This window comes from Malaya genurostris, chromosome 1 (genome assembly GCF_030247185.1).
Source record: "Malaya genurostris strain Urasoe2022 chromosome 1, Malgen_1.1, whole genome shotgun sequence".
Taxonomy (NCBI): domain Eukaryota; kingdom Metazoa; phylum Arthropoda; class Insecta; order Diptera; family Culicidae; genus Malaya; species Malaya genurostris.
Window position 1 is genome coordinate 92,229,189 of NC_080570.1, and position 16,220 is coordinate 92,245,408.

The window sequence follows — 16,220 nt, forward strand, 5'->3', positions numbered from 1 at the left end:
TTGCAAAACACTTTGAAGTTTACGCAGACGATTTCGTTTTTCGACAACATGACTGGAACTACTGTATAAATTAATATGAAACACCTCCCACACGGATTTGCAACGAAAGATACGAGTATTTCCTATTGTAAGTTCGCCAGGTTTTTTGTCATTCTACCAACAGCTTCTGTGTTTTCAATGTCTTCGTTAAAGATATTTCGGAGAATTTCGTATTGTATCTGCTTCGGTCTTGGCCCTGACAAAGAGGACATGATTCCATTCCCCTCTCTACGTCAAAGGGCAGGAGAAACAGAAATACTGCGTTAATAGCACTTGGGCTGAAAAGTTCCGGGCCTAACACATAGATGGCACTAGTTTTATTGCAATTACCTTTTTGTCTTACTCTACAGAAAGGTATTAGAATTGCTGGAGAAACCGACTTTTGAACGGAGCCTCGGAGACCCATAGTGTTATATACCATTCGATTCAGTTTGACGAGATCGGAAAATGTCTGCATGTGTGTGCACTTTTCGAAGATATTTTTACCGCTCAATTTTCTCAGAGATGGCTGAACCGATTTTAACAAACTTTGGCTCGTTTGAAAGCTATTGTTAAGCCATTGATTAAGTTCGAAGATCAAATGACTGTGACTTTTGGTTCCAGAGATATGATGGTATAAGTGACGTAACCGACAAAACGCGTTGTTTTTTTACCGCGAGTTTCTCGGAAACTGTTTAATCGATTTTAACAAACTTAGACTCGTTTGAAAGCTATTATTAGACCATTGATCAAGTACGAATATCAAATGACTTTGACATTTGGTTCCGGAGATATAATGGTATAAGTAACGTAACCGACAAAACACGTTTTTTTTATCGCTCTAATGTATATAAGGGTGACAATATTTTGGGATCACCTCTAATTTTGTTAAGCGCTATTGTTCAAAAGTTTAAGTCCTCATGCAACATTTGAGCTAAATCGGACATAGGTAAGGGGTGCTACCCAGCGGTTAAGGTTTGAAAATTTTCGATCTTGAAAAATTACCATAGAGGGAAGTACATGAGATTTCCGAAATCGAAATTTTTTTGATGCCAAAAATCTTAAAGTTGCATGAAACGTCAAGATTTAGTGTTATCTCAAAAAAAATTTTTTTAAAATCGACTTTCCAAGTTCCAGAAAGTCGATTTAAAAAAAATTGTTTTTTTCGAGATGACACTAAATTTCGACGTTTCATGCAATTCTAAGACTTTTGGCATCAAATTTTTTTTTTTCGATTTCGGAAATTTCATGATACAGAACGCAGTGTACGTCCAAATGATGTGGTAACACCAGAAAACGTACAAAATATCCAAATCGTTTTGAATGATCGAAAAGTGAAGTTGCATGAGTTAGCTGTTATCGGAAAGATATCAAAAGCACGTGTTTAATTTATATTGCATGAGCATTTGACTATGAGAGCTCTGATCAAAGTGAGTGCCGCGTTTTCTCACTGTTGAACACATAAACGAAAACGTGCTGGTGAATCTGAGCAGTGTTTGGCCATGTTTAAACGTAACAAACCGAAATTGTTGCATCGATATGTGACAATGGATGAAACATGGTCTCATCACTTCACTCCGGAATCAAAATGAGCAACTGGTGAACCTCGTTCAAAGCGCCCGAAAGCAAAACAATCAGCCGGAAAGGTTATAGCCTCGGGATTTTGAGATGTGCTTGGTGTAGTATTTATCGTCTATCTTGAGAAAGGGAATACCATTAACAGTGAATATTATATAACGTTGATGAAGCTCTTGAAGGCTGAAATTGCAAAGAAACGACCGCATATGGCAAAGAAAAAAATCTGTTTAACCAAGACAACGCACCGTGTCACAAGTCCATCAAAACAATGCAAAACTACATGAATCGAACTTTGAATTGCTCCCAAATCCACCGTCGCGACTACTAGCTGTTCGCAGACCTGAAAAAATGCTCGCCGGTGAGAAATTTCGCACGAATGAAGAAGTTATCGCTGGAACTGAAACCTAACAATTTTGAGGCAAAAGATAAATCATTCTACAAAAGTGGTATTGAAATATGGATATTACGTTGATGAATAAAGTTAATTTTGAACCCAAAAAATCGTGTTCTTTTTATTAAGTCCGGGACTTTTCAGCCCATGTGTTACATACCTTCACCCCTAAAAGCCGGCCAAAATCGACAAAAAATTGTTTTGGTACAATTTATTTTCCAATGAGAATATCTTGAGTACTTTATGTGACTCATTTTCACTATAGTCATGGTGAAACGACGCATGGTTGAGGAACGGAGGGCGTCACGCGTCTGCTATCTCTGTAACTCATGTTTGCAGTGAGCGTCGCACGATCAATTTCTCATCTTCAAAATCATGCTACTACGCAACAACTCTGATTTACACGTTAAAAAATGGAATCTCGTCGTAAAAATATGTACTTTTACAATATTTCATCATATATTGGTTATTGAAATTTTTCCGTTTTTTGAATATGTGTTGAACTTTTGATTATTTTCCGGAAATTCAATAATAAAAGATAACTTTGAGAAAGCCTAAAAACAGTTCCATCGAATTCCAATTAGATTTTTGTCTAGTATTGTTAATTGTCAAAAAGAAAATCGCAACAATTTGATTAAGTCACGCGTTCAAGCATGAGCTTGATCATGCATGTTCACGTGCTTCCCGACTGCTAGTGGCTGGTGTCACTTCCCTTCGCGGTCTAATTGCATATTAACATAAGTTACTTATTTACATGTAGTAGATACTCATTTAATAAAAATAGATTCTATGGAGATAAATAAAAAAATGTTTTTAGAATAAAGCGAATGTATCTCAAAAATACATTTTTTTACATATTTTATGTCTTCAGCGAAAATACTTGAGATGGTTGTTGCTTGAAAACAAAATAGAAAAAAATTTCATTGATTTTTTTCTAATTCGACATTGGTACTACCCCCTTAACTTGGTGCCGCTTTCAATAGAAGCATTATATTATCTTGTTAAACTTCTTCGAATACACATAAGCTCTTAAAAATCGTCCATCGAAAGTCAGTACAGACTTTTGTCTTTCTCCTATAGAAAGGTTAAGCAACGGCTGTAAAAACCGACTTTTGAACCCACAGGGCAGGGTATCATATACCATTTGACTCAGTTCGCCCCATACAAAGCTCCTGAAGTCTATTCGAATCAGACTTCCGGTTCCGGAATTACAGGATGATATGTGCAAATAAAATTAAAATAAGTGCACTAACTTTTCTCAGAGACGACCTAACCGATGCTCACACACTTAGATTCAAATGAAAGGTATAATTGTCTTATACAAAGTTCCTGAATTTCATTTCGATCCCACTTCCGGTTATGCAATTACAGTGTGATTAGTGTAAAAATTGCAATTTCAAATGGCTTCTTCACTTTTCTCATTGATCTTGTTACCGATTTTACCAAACTTATGTTCAAATGAAAGGTCTCATAGTTTTATACAAAATTTCAACATTTCATCTGGATGCGACTACCAGTTCCAGAATTATAGGGTAAAGTGTGTTTAAAATTTGATATTGAGTGTTTTCAAAAAAAAATTAAACTGACCTGGAAACTGTTCAAATCGATAGCAATTATTAGTAGACAACCAAACAAACTGATTCCGGTTATCCTGGTTCCCAGTTTCCGATTCCGGAAATAGTGGTCATATATTCCAAAATGAATCTCAATCACTTTTCTCAGCGTTGGCTTGACCGATTATCACAAACCTAGGTTCAAATGAAAAATCTTGTGGTTCTATATTGAATTCCTGAATTTTATACGTTTCCGACATCCGATTGCGGAATTACGGGGTGATGATTGTTCGAATATTTATACCGTCACTACAAGCACGAAAAAGACGAAATAAAACACAGTAATTTCTAAGAGCAAATTCAGCAGTTGGAAGTTTTATATGAGCTAAAACCGAAACAAACGTATCCCCAGCAAGCCGTTTAGTTTTGTTTATTCGAACAATTCTACTCTCAAATTTAAAACTGGTATACGTTGCCGTTCTATTTTTTCTATATTTGAAACACGAGTAAAATGTTGCTGCGGATGCCAGTTTCTTTTGTTATCCGGATTTGCCACTCGGACACTCCTGAACATGCCCTAAGCTTACCTAAAAATATTCCAATCGGTAGTTATTGTCGAAAGACTCCCCAACGTTTTTTTAAGGCAGCGGCCAACCAATGCTTGGACCGTTTTTGTGCTCGTCCAAATCATCTTTCTGGAGATGGAGTTCAGCTAAACCAATGATGGGGACGACAAATGCCAGGGTGCCAGTTTTCCTCGGTACGCCCATGGCTGCTAAAGTAGCCAAAACGCCGTGTGTTTAGTGCTTCAATCAATGGCGAATATGAGGCTCCGTTTTTCCAAAACTTGCTTCAGATAGAATTGGAACAAAGACAATTGTCTGTATTTCAGTTATTTATTATTAAATTCAAGATCTTTTTTTATACAAATGTAGCGTTTTCTTTATAATTCTCGAATTTTTCCTGTAACACGGTTCATTAGGCGGCGCACATCTTCTTCGTCCATCGTTTTAGCTATCTTATTCCACCAGGTCGTCATCTGATTGATGTCTTTGACAACCTTTCCCTTTGCCTTGAGTCTCCTCTTCATGATTGCCCAGTATTTCTCAATAGGGGCAGTTGAGTGGGGTAAGGTTTTTCGGAACAAACTGGACCACTTTCTCTGCATACCATTCTTAAACGGCTTTGCTGTAATGACAGCTTGCCAAATCTGGCCAAAACATTACAGGATGGTCGTGGGATCGAATGAACGGCAAAATTCGTTTTTGGAGACACTCTTTTTGGTATAGTTCCGATGTCATTATCTTATTTGTAACGAAAACTTTCGTTTTTTGCCACAGCTCCAAATGGCCTGCCAAATCATAAATTTTCTTGCAAATATGTCGACAAAAAAAAAATTTAAAGTTGGCTTAAACATCCCCCCGAGCCGTTGCCAAGTAAAATTTTTGACCTGGGATTTGCCCGAAGTCAGCCTTGACATAGGTTTCATCGTCCATCAGAAGACACCCGTCGAATTTGGTCAGCACCTGGTCATATAGTTTCCGAGCACGAATTTTGACCACACTATTCTGTTTTATGGCAGATTTGGCTGTTTGCTAGCTCGATACTACTTGATTCCTTCCCGAAGTCGAGTTCTCCTCACGGTACTATGGGCAGCACCGAATTTTCTGGCCGAATCACGGTCCGACAGATTAGGATTCCTCTTGATCGTCTTCAAAATCTTACCACGCAGTTTCCGGTCGACAGATCCACTCCGATGATTGGCTTGAGGCTTCCGAATCGTCGTCAATGTTTCCTCATACCGTTTGATACCGCGTCATATGGTATTCCTGGACAATTTCAGCTGTTTAGCTAGCCTAGATGAAGACCACAATGGATTTTCCAAAACACAGTGCACAATTTTTTTCCATCTTTCGGCTTCCATGTTGATTGTTTACAAAGTACAGTCGATTTGCGGAATGTCAAAAACCATACGTGAAGCTGACAAAATTCCCAACACGTGGGCGCCAAGAACTTCCAAATCCGTCCACCAGGAGCGCCACAATATGAGCAAAAGTTTGTTCCAATTCTAAATGAAGCAAGCTTTAGCATAAATGCTGAAATACCACAACTGGGGTGTTAGTATTATAAAGCGCCTTTTTTAAGCCTTCAAGACTTAAAATCTTTCTGTTAAGCGAGTTTAGTAGTTGTCGTTTGCTGGAAAATATAGAAAAACTGAAAATGACAGCGTTTCAATGTAAGATTTTGCGTCGACCAAATAAGCATTTTATCCATATAAAACGTCTAATGGTCGGTTGCTACTTATCAATTAATTTTTAGCTGTGCAAATGTAATGTATTTACTGTATAAACATGCGGAGAAACAAAACTTTTTTTATATACTAATTTTATTATAACAGTCACTCTACGGACATTATGCTTCACCCTCGATTCAATAGTACCTTATGATCAAAAAAGAACCGGAATTTTCATTTTAAAATTCCCGCGCTTGTCCAATCGGTAAACTTTTATTCTCTCAACGTTGGCAATACTTTTATACACATTCTGTCAAATTTTGACGCATATCGTACGATTAGTTTTTGTTTGGCGTCTATACAAAGAAGTTGAAAAATTTTCGTGTGGCGATTTTTATAATGGATGAAAATTTAGAACAACGTGCGTGCATCAAATTTTGTGTTGCAAATGGATTTAAGTGTTCCGAAACGTTGAAAATGTTAGAAAAGGCCTTTGGTGAATCGTGTCTAGGAAAAACACAGGCATACGAGTGGTATAAAAGCTTCAAAGGTGGAACCGATTGGACAAGCGCGAGAATTTTAAAATGAAAATTCCGGTTCTTTTTCGATCATAAGGTATGCTTCGATTAAAAATATTGTTTTAAAGATTTTTAACGATTATTAGTATAAAACGTAGTTTTGTAAGGATCAAAAGTGTTGCTTTCCGAATTAATTGATTACGCAAATAATTTCTGATGCAAATAATATTTCTTTTTCTGCTTTTTTTCTATTTTGACATTCAAGGAGCATGATGCATCATTGTTGTGGGAAAATCTAAAACAACTTTATTAGCTTTGTGCCCCAAACGAGTGCAAATAAAGCTAGCATTTGGCTGATTCGCGTTCGAGAAAAATGTTCCCAACAGTGTTTAATATCTTAGAGAATTCCACAATTCCTTCTGAGAGCCAGAAATGAATCCCGCACAGCATTTTGATAATTTTCTTCACTGAAATATTTGAAATATTGAAATATATGGGCGACTTGCAACTTGTGTTACAATTATTTTTATGTTATGATTTCTTAGAATGGCGCCCTACTAATGTAATCAACCGGAACCAAAAAGTCCTTTCCATGACACCAATGGGTATTTTCATGACACCAAAAGTAACGTAAAGAACTTATTTAGATAACTGTCTTAAACTGTCGCTTTACTATCTAGAATACAAACAAAATCTTTCGAAACCAAATGGTCCTTTTTAGGACTACAAAATCTCAATCGGTCAAACGGGATCAAATCAGTTAATATCTATACACATTTCTTAGTCTCTGGCATTACATAATCAATTTTTTTCAATTTTTTGAGGTTGTTTAAAATCAAATCATTATCGCGAAAAAGTCCGCCATCTTGTAATTGTAAAACTTCCCCAAAGTAACAAAAAACGAAAAAGAGCACGTGGCAGTTGGGTTTTTCATATGTAGAAAGTGTTTGCTAAATTTGAAAATAATTGGTGAAGCAGTTTTGAAATGACGATGAACACGGACTTTTAAAACGTGCTTTCGAGCATAATGTGTCTATAAAATCGATGGATACAATTTATTTTCCTAGGGTTACGGGGGTTGTCTTATTCAATCATCATTCGAGAAATTGCGGCATGTTTGAATTTACGTCAAGAGTAAAATTCATTTATTCTTATAGTGTAATATCTAACGACATCATTACTTCTGAGTTCTACCTAGTTGTAAAGTTGCTCAATATCATTCAACAATGGCTGCAATCAAAAAATAAAGATACCATTAGTTTTAACAAACCGTTACACAACTTTTATTGACTCATCATGATTAATAACAACAACAGCAAAGCGCGATTATCTTTATCGAGCTCTATCTTCGATGATTGCGCAAGCTGTAAGACAAATTATCATTCCGAAAATACGAATCCAAAGCTTCAGCTAGAAGGAAGGGAACACGGGTGAAGAAAGATTTTAAATTGAGTAGCGAGTAAATAGAGCAAATAGCTCTCGAATTCTCAAAAGGCGGTAGAAAAATCTAAACCTACCAAAAATGGTGGAAACATAATGTGGGCTGAGTTGGGACATGGGGAACATAATCTTTTAAGAGAATCGTATATATTTTAATTACTTATCGTACTTAATTTGATGTAGACATTTCCTTTGCATGACAAAGGAGCGGGTAGACACGGCGGAAACTCGAAAGTATATCATGCGGCGAGTTTACGTCGCAATTTAGTATGTTGACTCAAGTGAGCTTGAAGTGGTTTTTAATAGCTGCACTCTTCAGAACTGTACCTTTTGAGTGTGTTGGGTTCAGATTGTATTATTGTGAGGAGAAATAGGGGCGTGGTCAACTGCTTCGGTCGATGAAATCCAATTAGAAATTAAAAATGAAACACGTGTTCTCGTGTGGTTGTATGCTACCATCTCCGACAGGCGCATAGCTCCCATGAACACTGCAGAAGTGTACTACGCTTTCCTTTCCATTTCTATGTAGGAAAATGAGATGCGGGAAATGCACAGGCAGTCAGTCGTTGGTCGGTGAGCGTTAGAGACAACAGTTTACGGTGTCCTCTCTATGATTACCGGTAGCGTGAAAATCGGTCGGATAAATTTATCGCTCTAGAAATGGTAGTGCTACAATTACACTGTTTATTCGATGGAAAATAAGTGATATTATTATGGGATGTTCGAAACTTGTTTGTCTATTATATACGAATTGTGCGTTTGAAAATAGAATAATTATCCTATTCGTTTATGAAGTGATACCATATTGCAATTAATTCGATAATATGGTTATGATGCAGTCACCAAAATCGGATTCCGGACAGCCGGAGAGCCCACCACTTTCCCAACCAAACTCGCCTTCATTATCAACTGAACCTGTGCAAATGACTCATGAAAAAATGTCAAATTCAATGTTAATAAGCCTTTCGCACACTGCACATCACCCGTCGGATATTTCCCATCCGCAGGAACGATCATCGCCGTCTCCAAAGCTTGATGGAGTAGCAATGCGATATCATGAACGGCAGGCATCAGAAGGAACCAATTTTGAGTTGAAAAACAAATATTCTCTTCTCTCGAAGGAAAACTTAAGCCTAAGATCTGTGAATGGTGACCATATCATATATACTAAAAGTGACCGCGATCTTTTAGAACCGAGTGCCAAATTTTCCATAGAAAGACTAAAACAATTAGCTGAGCATAACATAACCGCCCGTCTCAGTCCATCCGATATCGACAAAGTTCCCTCTGGAAAATACTCGATAGATCATAGCATAAAATACGTGGTGAGTAATGATTCGGGAATGCAACATTCTCAATTTCCAGCAGTGCAACCGGTTCCAGTGATTCCTGCGTCGGCGGTGCTACCTAGTTTGCAGTCAATAGCACAACATTCAGTTCATGGTATGGCAGCTCACCATAATAATCAACCACAGCAAACAAATCTACAGCAACAGCATCCCTTCGCTATCAAGTATCCTCCTAGGAGTGTTTCACCAACAGATTTGGATATCGAAAGATTCAAAATCGCGCGCTCCATAAGTAATGGAAAGGAACTCTCCGATTTTGGTTTCCGAATACAGTTAGGTGGCCTGACAGCAAACTATGCAAGAAGTGATACTAGTGAAGAACTCAACGTGGATGGTAATGAGGATAGTTCGCAGGATGCAACATCGGTAAGTGGAACTGAGTAAACTTTCATTAAATTTGTGAGAAATTATTTAATAATCTATTGACTAAGCAATAATAATACGTTATATCGATTTCGCACTAGCGATGAAAATTTCACAATATCGAACTGAAATTATATTGAGGAGTGACTAGTATGGCGAAGTTAAAACAAATATTCATTGTTACAGAATCCTCAAGCCCTAACATGCCTTGACATCTCAGAATAGTATTCAATCAATCTACTATATTCTACAAAGCCCACAGACCAATGAAAGAATTATTGAAGTGTGATAGCTCGGCCAAATGGATTTAACTAATTGTTCGGTGTTTGTTTTCTTTTGGTTGAAATTCTGGATTGGATTGGATTTGAGGATTTCAGAAAACAACACAAATCTTCAGCTTATGATTAGGTTTTTCAAATTAGGATATTTTGCACAGAAACGAGTGGCTACGGTTCATTGCACTATATATCCACGAAAAAATAAACGGTTCATTGCACTATATATCCACGAAATGTCTAGAAAAAATGCAACATCATTTCCCGGTAGACCGGAATTTTGAGCGCCTCCCAGAGCACTGCACAATCCGCCGAGTCCATCAAAAATTACCATCGCACAATATGTACTGGCAACAAGTCGAGTGATATGAAATTATTTTCTACCTGTAAGAAAACAAAACAGCTTTGAGTATTTTTAATGTTTTAAAAATTTGTGCACCTGTATCTCAATTCATTCGACAAAGCCCTAAAGATTTTTTTCGTTTGGTTAATAAAAAGACACTTACTGAAAATTTTAGTAAATTTTAATCAGTCTGATCCACGACAATCAGTATCTACAGAAATTCGGTTATTGGAACATAATTTTACCATATGGTATGCTTTTTACCGTACTCGGCGACTATTCAGACTTAGACAATGAAAACTTGCATAAAACTGATCATCCAGTAAAAATTTGCATATTTGTTGCAAAATAAAATTCATGTATTCATGAAATATCGGTTATTTTCATTAGTGTGTTGTCAGCACTTCTAAACAATATTTGATTAGCTCCGTTGTTAGGCTCTCTTGTAAGTGCTATTATCCCCAATGATTGGCTCTGTCAAACCCTCCGACTATGTATGTTTTAGAATATTTGTAAGAATTATTCTGCTTTATAAACATGCATTGTGCTAAATGTTATGCTATTATTACTCATTTTGATTGAGAGATTGAATTTAAACAACTATCAACTAACTTTGCTTCCGCCGTTTTCCGATAGGTGGCTGTACCGGCTGAGGCTGGTTAAAATACATAGATGATAATGCCTTTAAAGTGAGTGTGTACAGTGCCTAACGAATTGTCATCGCCGTTTCAGTGACAGTTGTTCTTGTTTTTGTATTATTCACGCTCGAAAATGTCTGTTTATGCGCCCAATTCTCGCCATTTGCGGGAAGTTTTACTTTTCTGTTACAATTCGAAAAAAAGGAACTGAAGCGCATCGAATGCTTTCAGAAACTTACGGTGATGCTGCTCTGAGTAAAAGAATGTGTCGGGAGTGGTTTCAACGTTTTAAAAATGGCGATTTCGATGTCGAAGACAAACTTGATGGTAGAAGAGAAAAAACCTTCAAAGATGAATAGCAATTTACTACGAGCTCTTAAAACCGGGTTAAACCATCACAGGAGATCGCTACCGAACGCAACTGATGCGCCTTAGTCGCGGGCTAAAAGAAAAGCGGCCACCGTATCAAGAGCGACATGGCAAAGTCATCCTTCAACACGACAATGCTCGGCCTCACGTCGCGAAAGTGGTCAAAAAGTACCTGAAAACGCTGAAATGGGAAGTCATGCCCCACCCGCCGTATTCCCCAGATGTCGCCCCATCTGACTTCCACCTATTCCGTTCGATAGCACACGTCCTGGCAGATCAACATTTTCAATCCTTCGAAGAGTTGGAAAAATGGATTGCTTCATAGATAGCGTCAAAAAAAGACTCCTTTTGTCGAGCCGGGATCCGAAAATTTCCGGAAAGATGGGAGAAAGTTGTCGCTAGCGACGGACAATACTTTGAATAATACATCAGTAAGCACTTTTTCGCAATAAAGCTTTAAATTTTGGAAAAAAATGACGGAAGCAAAATTGTACACCTAATAGTTTAAGAAGAAAACGAGCAATTTAAGAATTCTCATAATGAATTAAGTAAAAAGCAATTTAAGTATTAGTATATTTGAAATAATCCCAGTAGTTTAAAAAATGGTTGGCGCTTAAAATAATCAATAAATCAAAAATAGTACAGATATTTAAATCATAGCAATGTAAAATTTTCTTGGAGTAACTAATTTGCAACAGATTTGCAGAGTGTATTTACATGTTGGCTCGAATTAGTTCACTACTTTCATTGATACCATTTATGTACATTGAAACTCTTTAGCATATTTTTGCATTTATTCTTTTATCAAATTTTCGATTGCCTTTCTTAAAATCGTCAACATTTATGATCTTTTTTCAATTAAATGACTGAAATTTGAAAAATAAGAGAACAAAAAGAGGATCAAAATGCATGCTACGAAACTAATTCGAAATATACGTGCGGTGCTATGGTATTTATAATAAATCTTAATTATGTAGTTATTATATTCCTGTTCTAGACATAATTCTCCCATATTATATTTAGCTTCCAATATATATCAGACAGTTTTACTTGGAACGGCAGTATAGCAGTTAAACAGTTCTTTTATTCATATTTTTTTAAATCTGGCTCATTTGCGTACAACCTTCACGTGCCCGATTGAGCAATTTTTTGTTAGTTTTATTATTTATTATTGGATCTCGTTGTCACCCTTGGAGAAGAGCAGCATGTCCATCCAGCGTGTATTAAGAATATTGTTATTGTCAAAAGTATTGCAGTATCCGTTTTCATTTCGTATTTATTGTTGCTCGCTGTCTTGAATTGCTGTAGATGTCTAGTTGCTGCAGATGTCTAGTTGCTGTAGATACATCTTTTTGTACATTGATTGCAGTTGCTAGTTGCTCGATGATGAAAGCGATTTTGAATCAGCAGTACTGGGATCACTAGTTACCGTTGTTGAACGTTATCCTTGTCTTTGGTTGAAGGTGCCTTTTTCGCAGTTTTAGTGTAGTGTTTACCGTGTGTGTAAGTACGATGTTAAGAAAAAACTGACGTGTTATCAGTCGATTCTCGTTGGTTACCAGCGATTAACAAGAATACCTCACATTCTAACCAAAAATCACATAAAATGGAATCGCCTTATGAAGTCGCATAAATGGCACTAGCACGGGGACAAAATTCCATTACACTTTCAGAGGAAGATGGTGGCCATTTTCATGCAAATTACTGTAGAAAGTGATGAAATGTTAGTGCTGAGATATTTCAGATGGAGTTCTGATTGTTAATACTCTAACTATATTCGTAAATTGATAATCGTACCACAACCGTCGTACACAATACCGTCGACCGTACAGGTCCGCGAGAATTTAAAAAAAATGTTTATCTCAAAGCCAAATAAACATAACAACTCTCATCCTATGAGTAATCCAAATCGAAATTCACATTGATTTAAAACGTTCGATTTCAATCTTGTTGTTTTATGGGAATCGTGTTTGGTAGGAAAGGAAGAACTGATTCTAAATCGTTCTTAGTGAAAACGAATATTACCACATCACGGTTAAAAAAACGATAACAAATCACAACAAATTTGGTTTGGAATTTTGAAAAAACCACATCTGACCATATTCAGCAATGTGACTTTAATTGACTAAAAAGGAAATGATCAATAGAACAGATGACTTCGATGATGTTTTAGTAAGGGTAGGAATGATATTTAAACGTTTGTTCCGATTAGTAATCGCCGAGTGCTCTACATCACTATAAGTACCACTACAAGAAGGGCTAGCGATAGTATAATACCACCAAGTGATGGTTATAATAACCGACAATTACAACAATCAATAAATGTGCAAAGTAAAAAAATATCGATTTTCGAACTTTTAAAACAGTACGAACGTTATACAAGACACTAGATTGCATTTATAAACTGCTTAACGAGTCCAATGGAAATTACATTTCTTTTGTGGTATTTGGTCTTTCTGTTTCAAAAGACTTCGCAGCCAATTCTTAGCGTACAGAATCATTGCAAGACTAGTACTACGATGCTACTGACACTATGAATCCTTCCAGGTCGGGGCTCGAACATACAACAACTGACTTATAAGATCAGCGCCCTGTGCGAACAGGCTGATTTGTGAAAACAAATGTCGGCCTAGTACACAGTCTAAGAAGGAATTTCCTAAAACATATAAAAAAGTGTATCTCAGTTTTGAGAAAAGTTTTAAATATGGTATGTGTCTATGTGACAAACACATGTACTCCATGAGCTCGAAGATGGCTGAGGGAATTCTCAAAAGCTTACACAGTGTGCCATCTGGACAGAACCTATTCAAATGTTCAATAACTCCGCCATTGATACGCTGATTTTGAAAAATGAACAAAATTAATTAATTTTAGTTCTTCAATAGTCTTTAGTTTACTGGCATACACCTTACGCTTCAAATAGCCCCACAGATGAAAGTCCGGTAAATGTAAGTCCGTGCCTAATCACCCATCAACAATTTCAGTTGAGTGTCGCGTACGCGGTCGAATGGCCGTGTTCAAAGATTCTCGGCGGAAGAATTGGTTTTTAAAATTTTAAAAATGTTAAAAACTTCACCAATAGTAAATTACTTACGATCGGTACGTAAAAGATACGTTTACAACACGAGTTTTCGAAAACTTTCGACACACAACAGAGGTGTAATAACTTCAAATTAACGAAACTCTGGTACTGTCGATTCAGTCGCAACAGAAGTGAAAGTTCCGAATCGAGTCCCACAAGAGTTCATATACCATTCGAACCAGTTCGTCAATGTTGCAAAATATCTATTTGGCACTGAATGTGTATGAATACGAATGTCCATTTGTGCGTGTCTGTGACAAAATTATGCACTTGATTTTGCTGAGCTGTCTGTTACTAATTTTCACAAACTCTTGCTCATATGGAAAGTGTTATAGCCCCATAGAACTTTATTCATTCTTTTTTGAATCCGACTTCCGGTAATGGAACTACAGTGATACATGTGGCATTATTTTACAAGCCGTACATCAAAATCAAGTTCATATCTTAAAATCGGTTCCATTTTTGCCTTTCTCATATAGAAAGGCTATGAAATCACAGTCAAAATCAACTTTTCAAACGAGGGCCGGAGGGCTGAATGTCATATACCATTCGACTCAGCTCGACGAACTGAGCAAATGTCTGTGTGTGTGTCCGTGAGTGTGTGTATGTGTGTGTATGTAACAAAAATATGCACTCACTTCTCTCAGAGATGGCTAAACCGATTTTCACAAACAAAGATTCAAATGAAAGGTCTCATAGTCCCATAGCCTGCTTTTGAATTTCGTTCCGATCCGACTTTCGGTTTCGGAGATATAGGATGATATGTACCAAAAAAAATGAAAAAAATATGCACTCACTTTTTTCAGACCGATTTTCACAAACTGAAATTCAAATAAAAGGTATTATGGTCCCATAGCTTGCTATTGAATTTCATTTGAATGTGACTTCTGGTTCCAGAGTTATATGGTAATATGTGAAAATTTGAGAAAAAGTTCACACTCAATTATCTCTGGAATAAATCAACCGATTTTTGCAAACTAAGATTCAAATGAAAGGTCTTATATATTTTTCCACGAACGATGGTTAAAAACAGATACAAATCCCATAAAACTGTCTGAAAAATTCTGCTAGTTTGCAGAGCTTGTTAGTTTGTGGGCATGAAAACTTAAATCGGCACTACTGGTCCCCCCTTTTCCTGTTCCGAGAGCACCGAAAGTGGAGAAGGAAAACTCCTAAAACTAAATTCACTTCGATTTCTCTGCGATGTTTGAACCGATTTTCACAAATCTTGATTTGAATTAAAGTTCATACTGTCTTTAAAGCTACTGTGAAATTTCATCCGGATCCGACTTCCGGTTCCGCAGTTACAGGGCGATGAGTGTCAAAGATTTGAAATCGTCATATAGAGTGACAATACAACCACATTCGATCGAAAAATTAATACGTCGTTATTCAGAATGAGGGCAATTATCTCCAGTTCGACTGAATTGATATTGATCGATTTTATTGTTTACAGAATCTTCCTCGTTACAAGAGCTTACTAAAAAGCTATTATAATAATTTTTATTTTGTCGAATAACTTATTATAATAAAAATAATTCAATTGTTTTAATGATATACAAAAACGATATGCCCAACGAAAAATATTGGAAAAATACAGTTGTGTACGTTGGTTGATCTACTGAAACGCGCTTAATCCACCTAGCAGTGGGATGACACCTTTTTTACCAATCCGCAGGTTTTGCCTTTCTTATATAGAAAGGTTATGCAATCACTGTGAAAACCGACTTTTAAGGTGAAATGTAGCTTCATAAAATGCGCACAAAATTTTATCCGCTTCAGTTGAACGAACCGTCGCACAAAGCATACCAAGAAAAACGGATACATAGAAACAAGAACTTTTTTCAATGATTGAGCGCAGTGGGTTTACCTCTCGTTATATTGGCTTGTAAAAAAGACTGGACGTAATGGATTTTTGAATCCTTCACACTTTGAATATATGCTAATTCAATCGTTATTGTTAGTGATTACTCTTACACTAGAGCTATAAATCATGAGTAATTATGAATGACTAACATGAGGCTATATGTATATGTATTGATCAACTTGCTAATCATGTATATGTCTGAG

At 36.7% G+C, this 16,220-nt stretch overlaps 1 protein-coding gene across 1 annotated transcript in view; it reads left to right on the forward strand.

Moving 5' to 3' along the window:
* Window positions 1–8,307: 8,307 nt before the first annotated feature.
* The window catches only part of LOC131440732 (homeobox protein slou), a 65,287-nt gene continuing 57,374 nt past the window's right edge, over window positions 8,308–16,220 (forward strand). Inside the window, exon 1 of the mRNA XM_058612260.1 lies at window positions 8,308–9,446. Coding sequence (XP_058468243.1) covers window positions 8,556–9,446 — 891 coding nt within the window. The 5' untranslated portion in view covers window positions 8,308–8,555. The remainder of the gene's footprint in view (window positions 9,447–16,220) is intronic.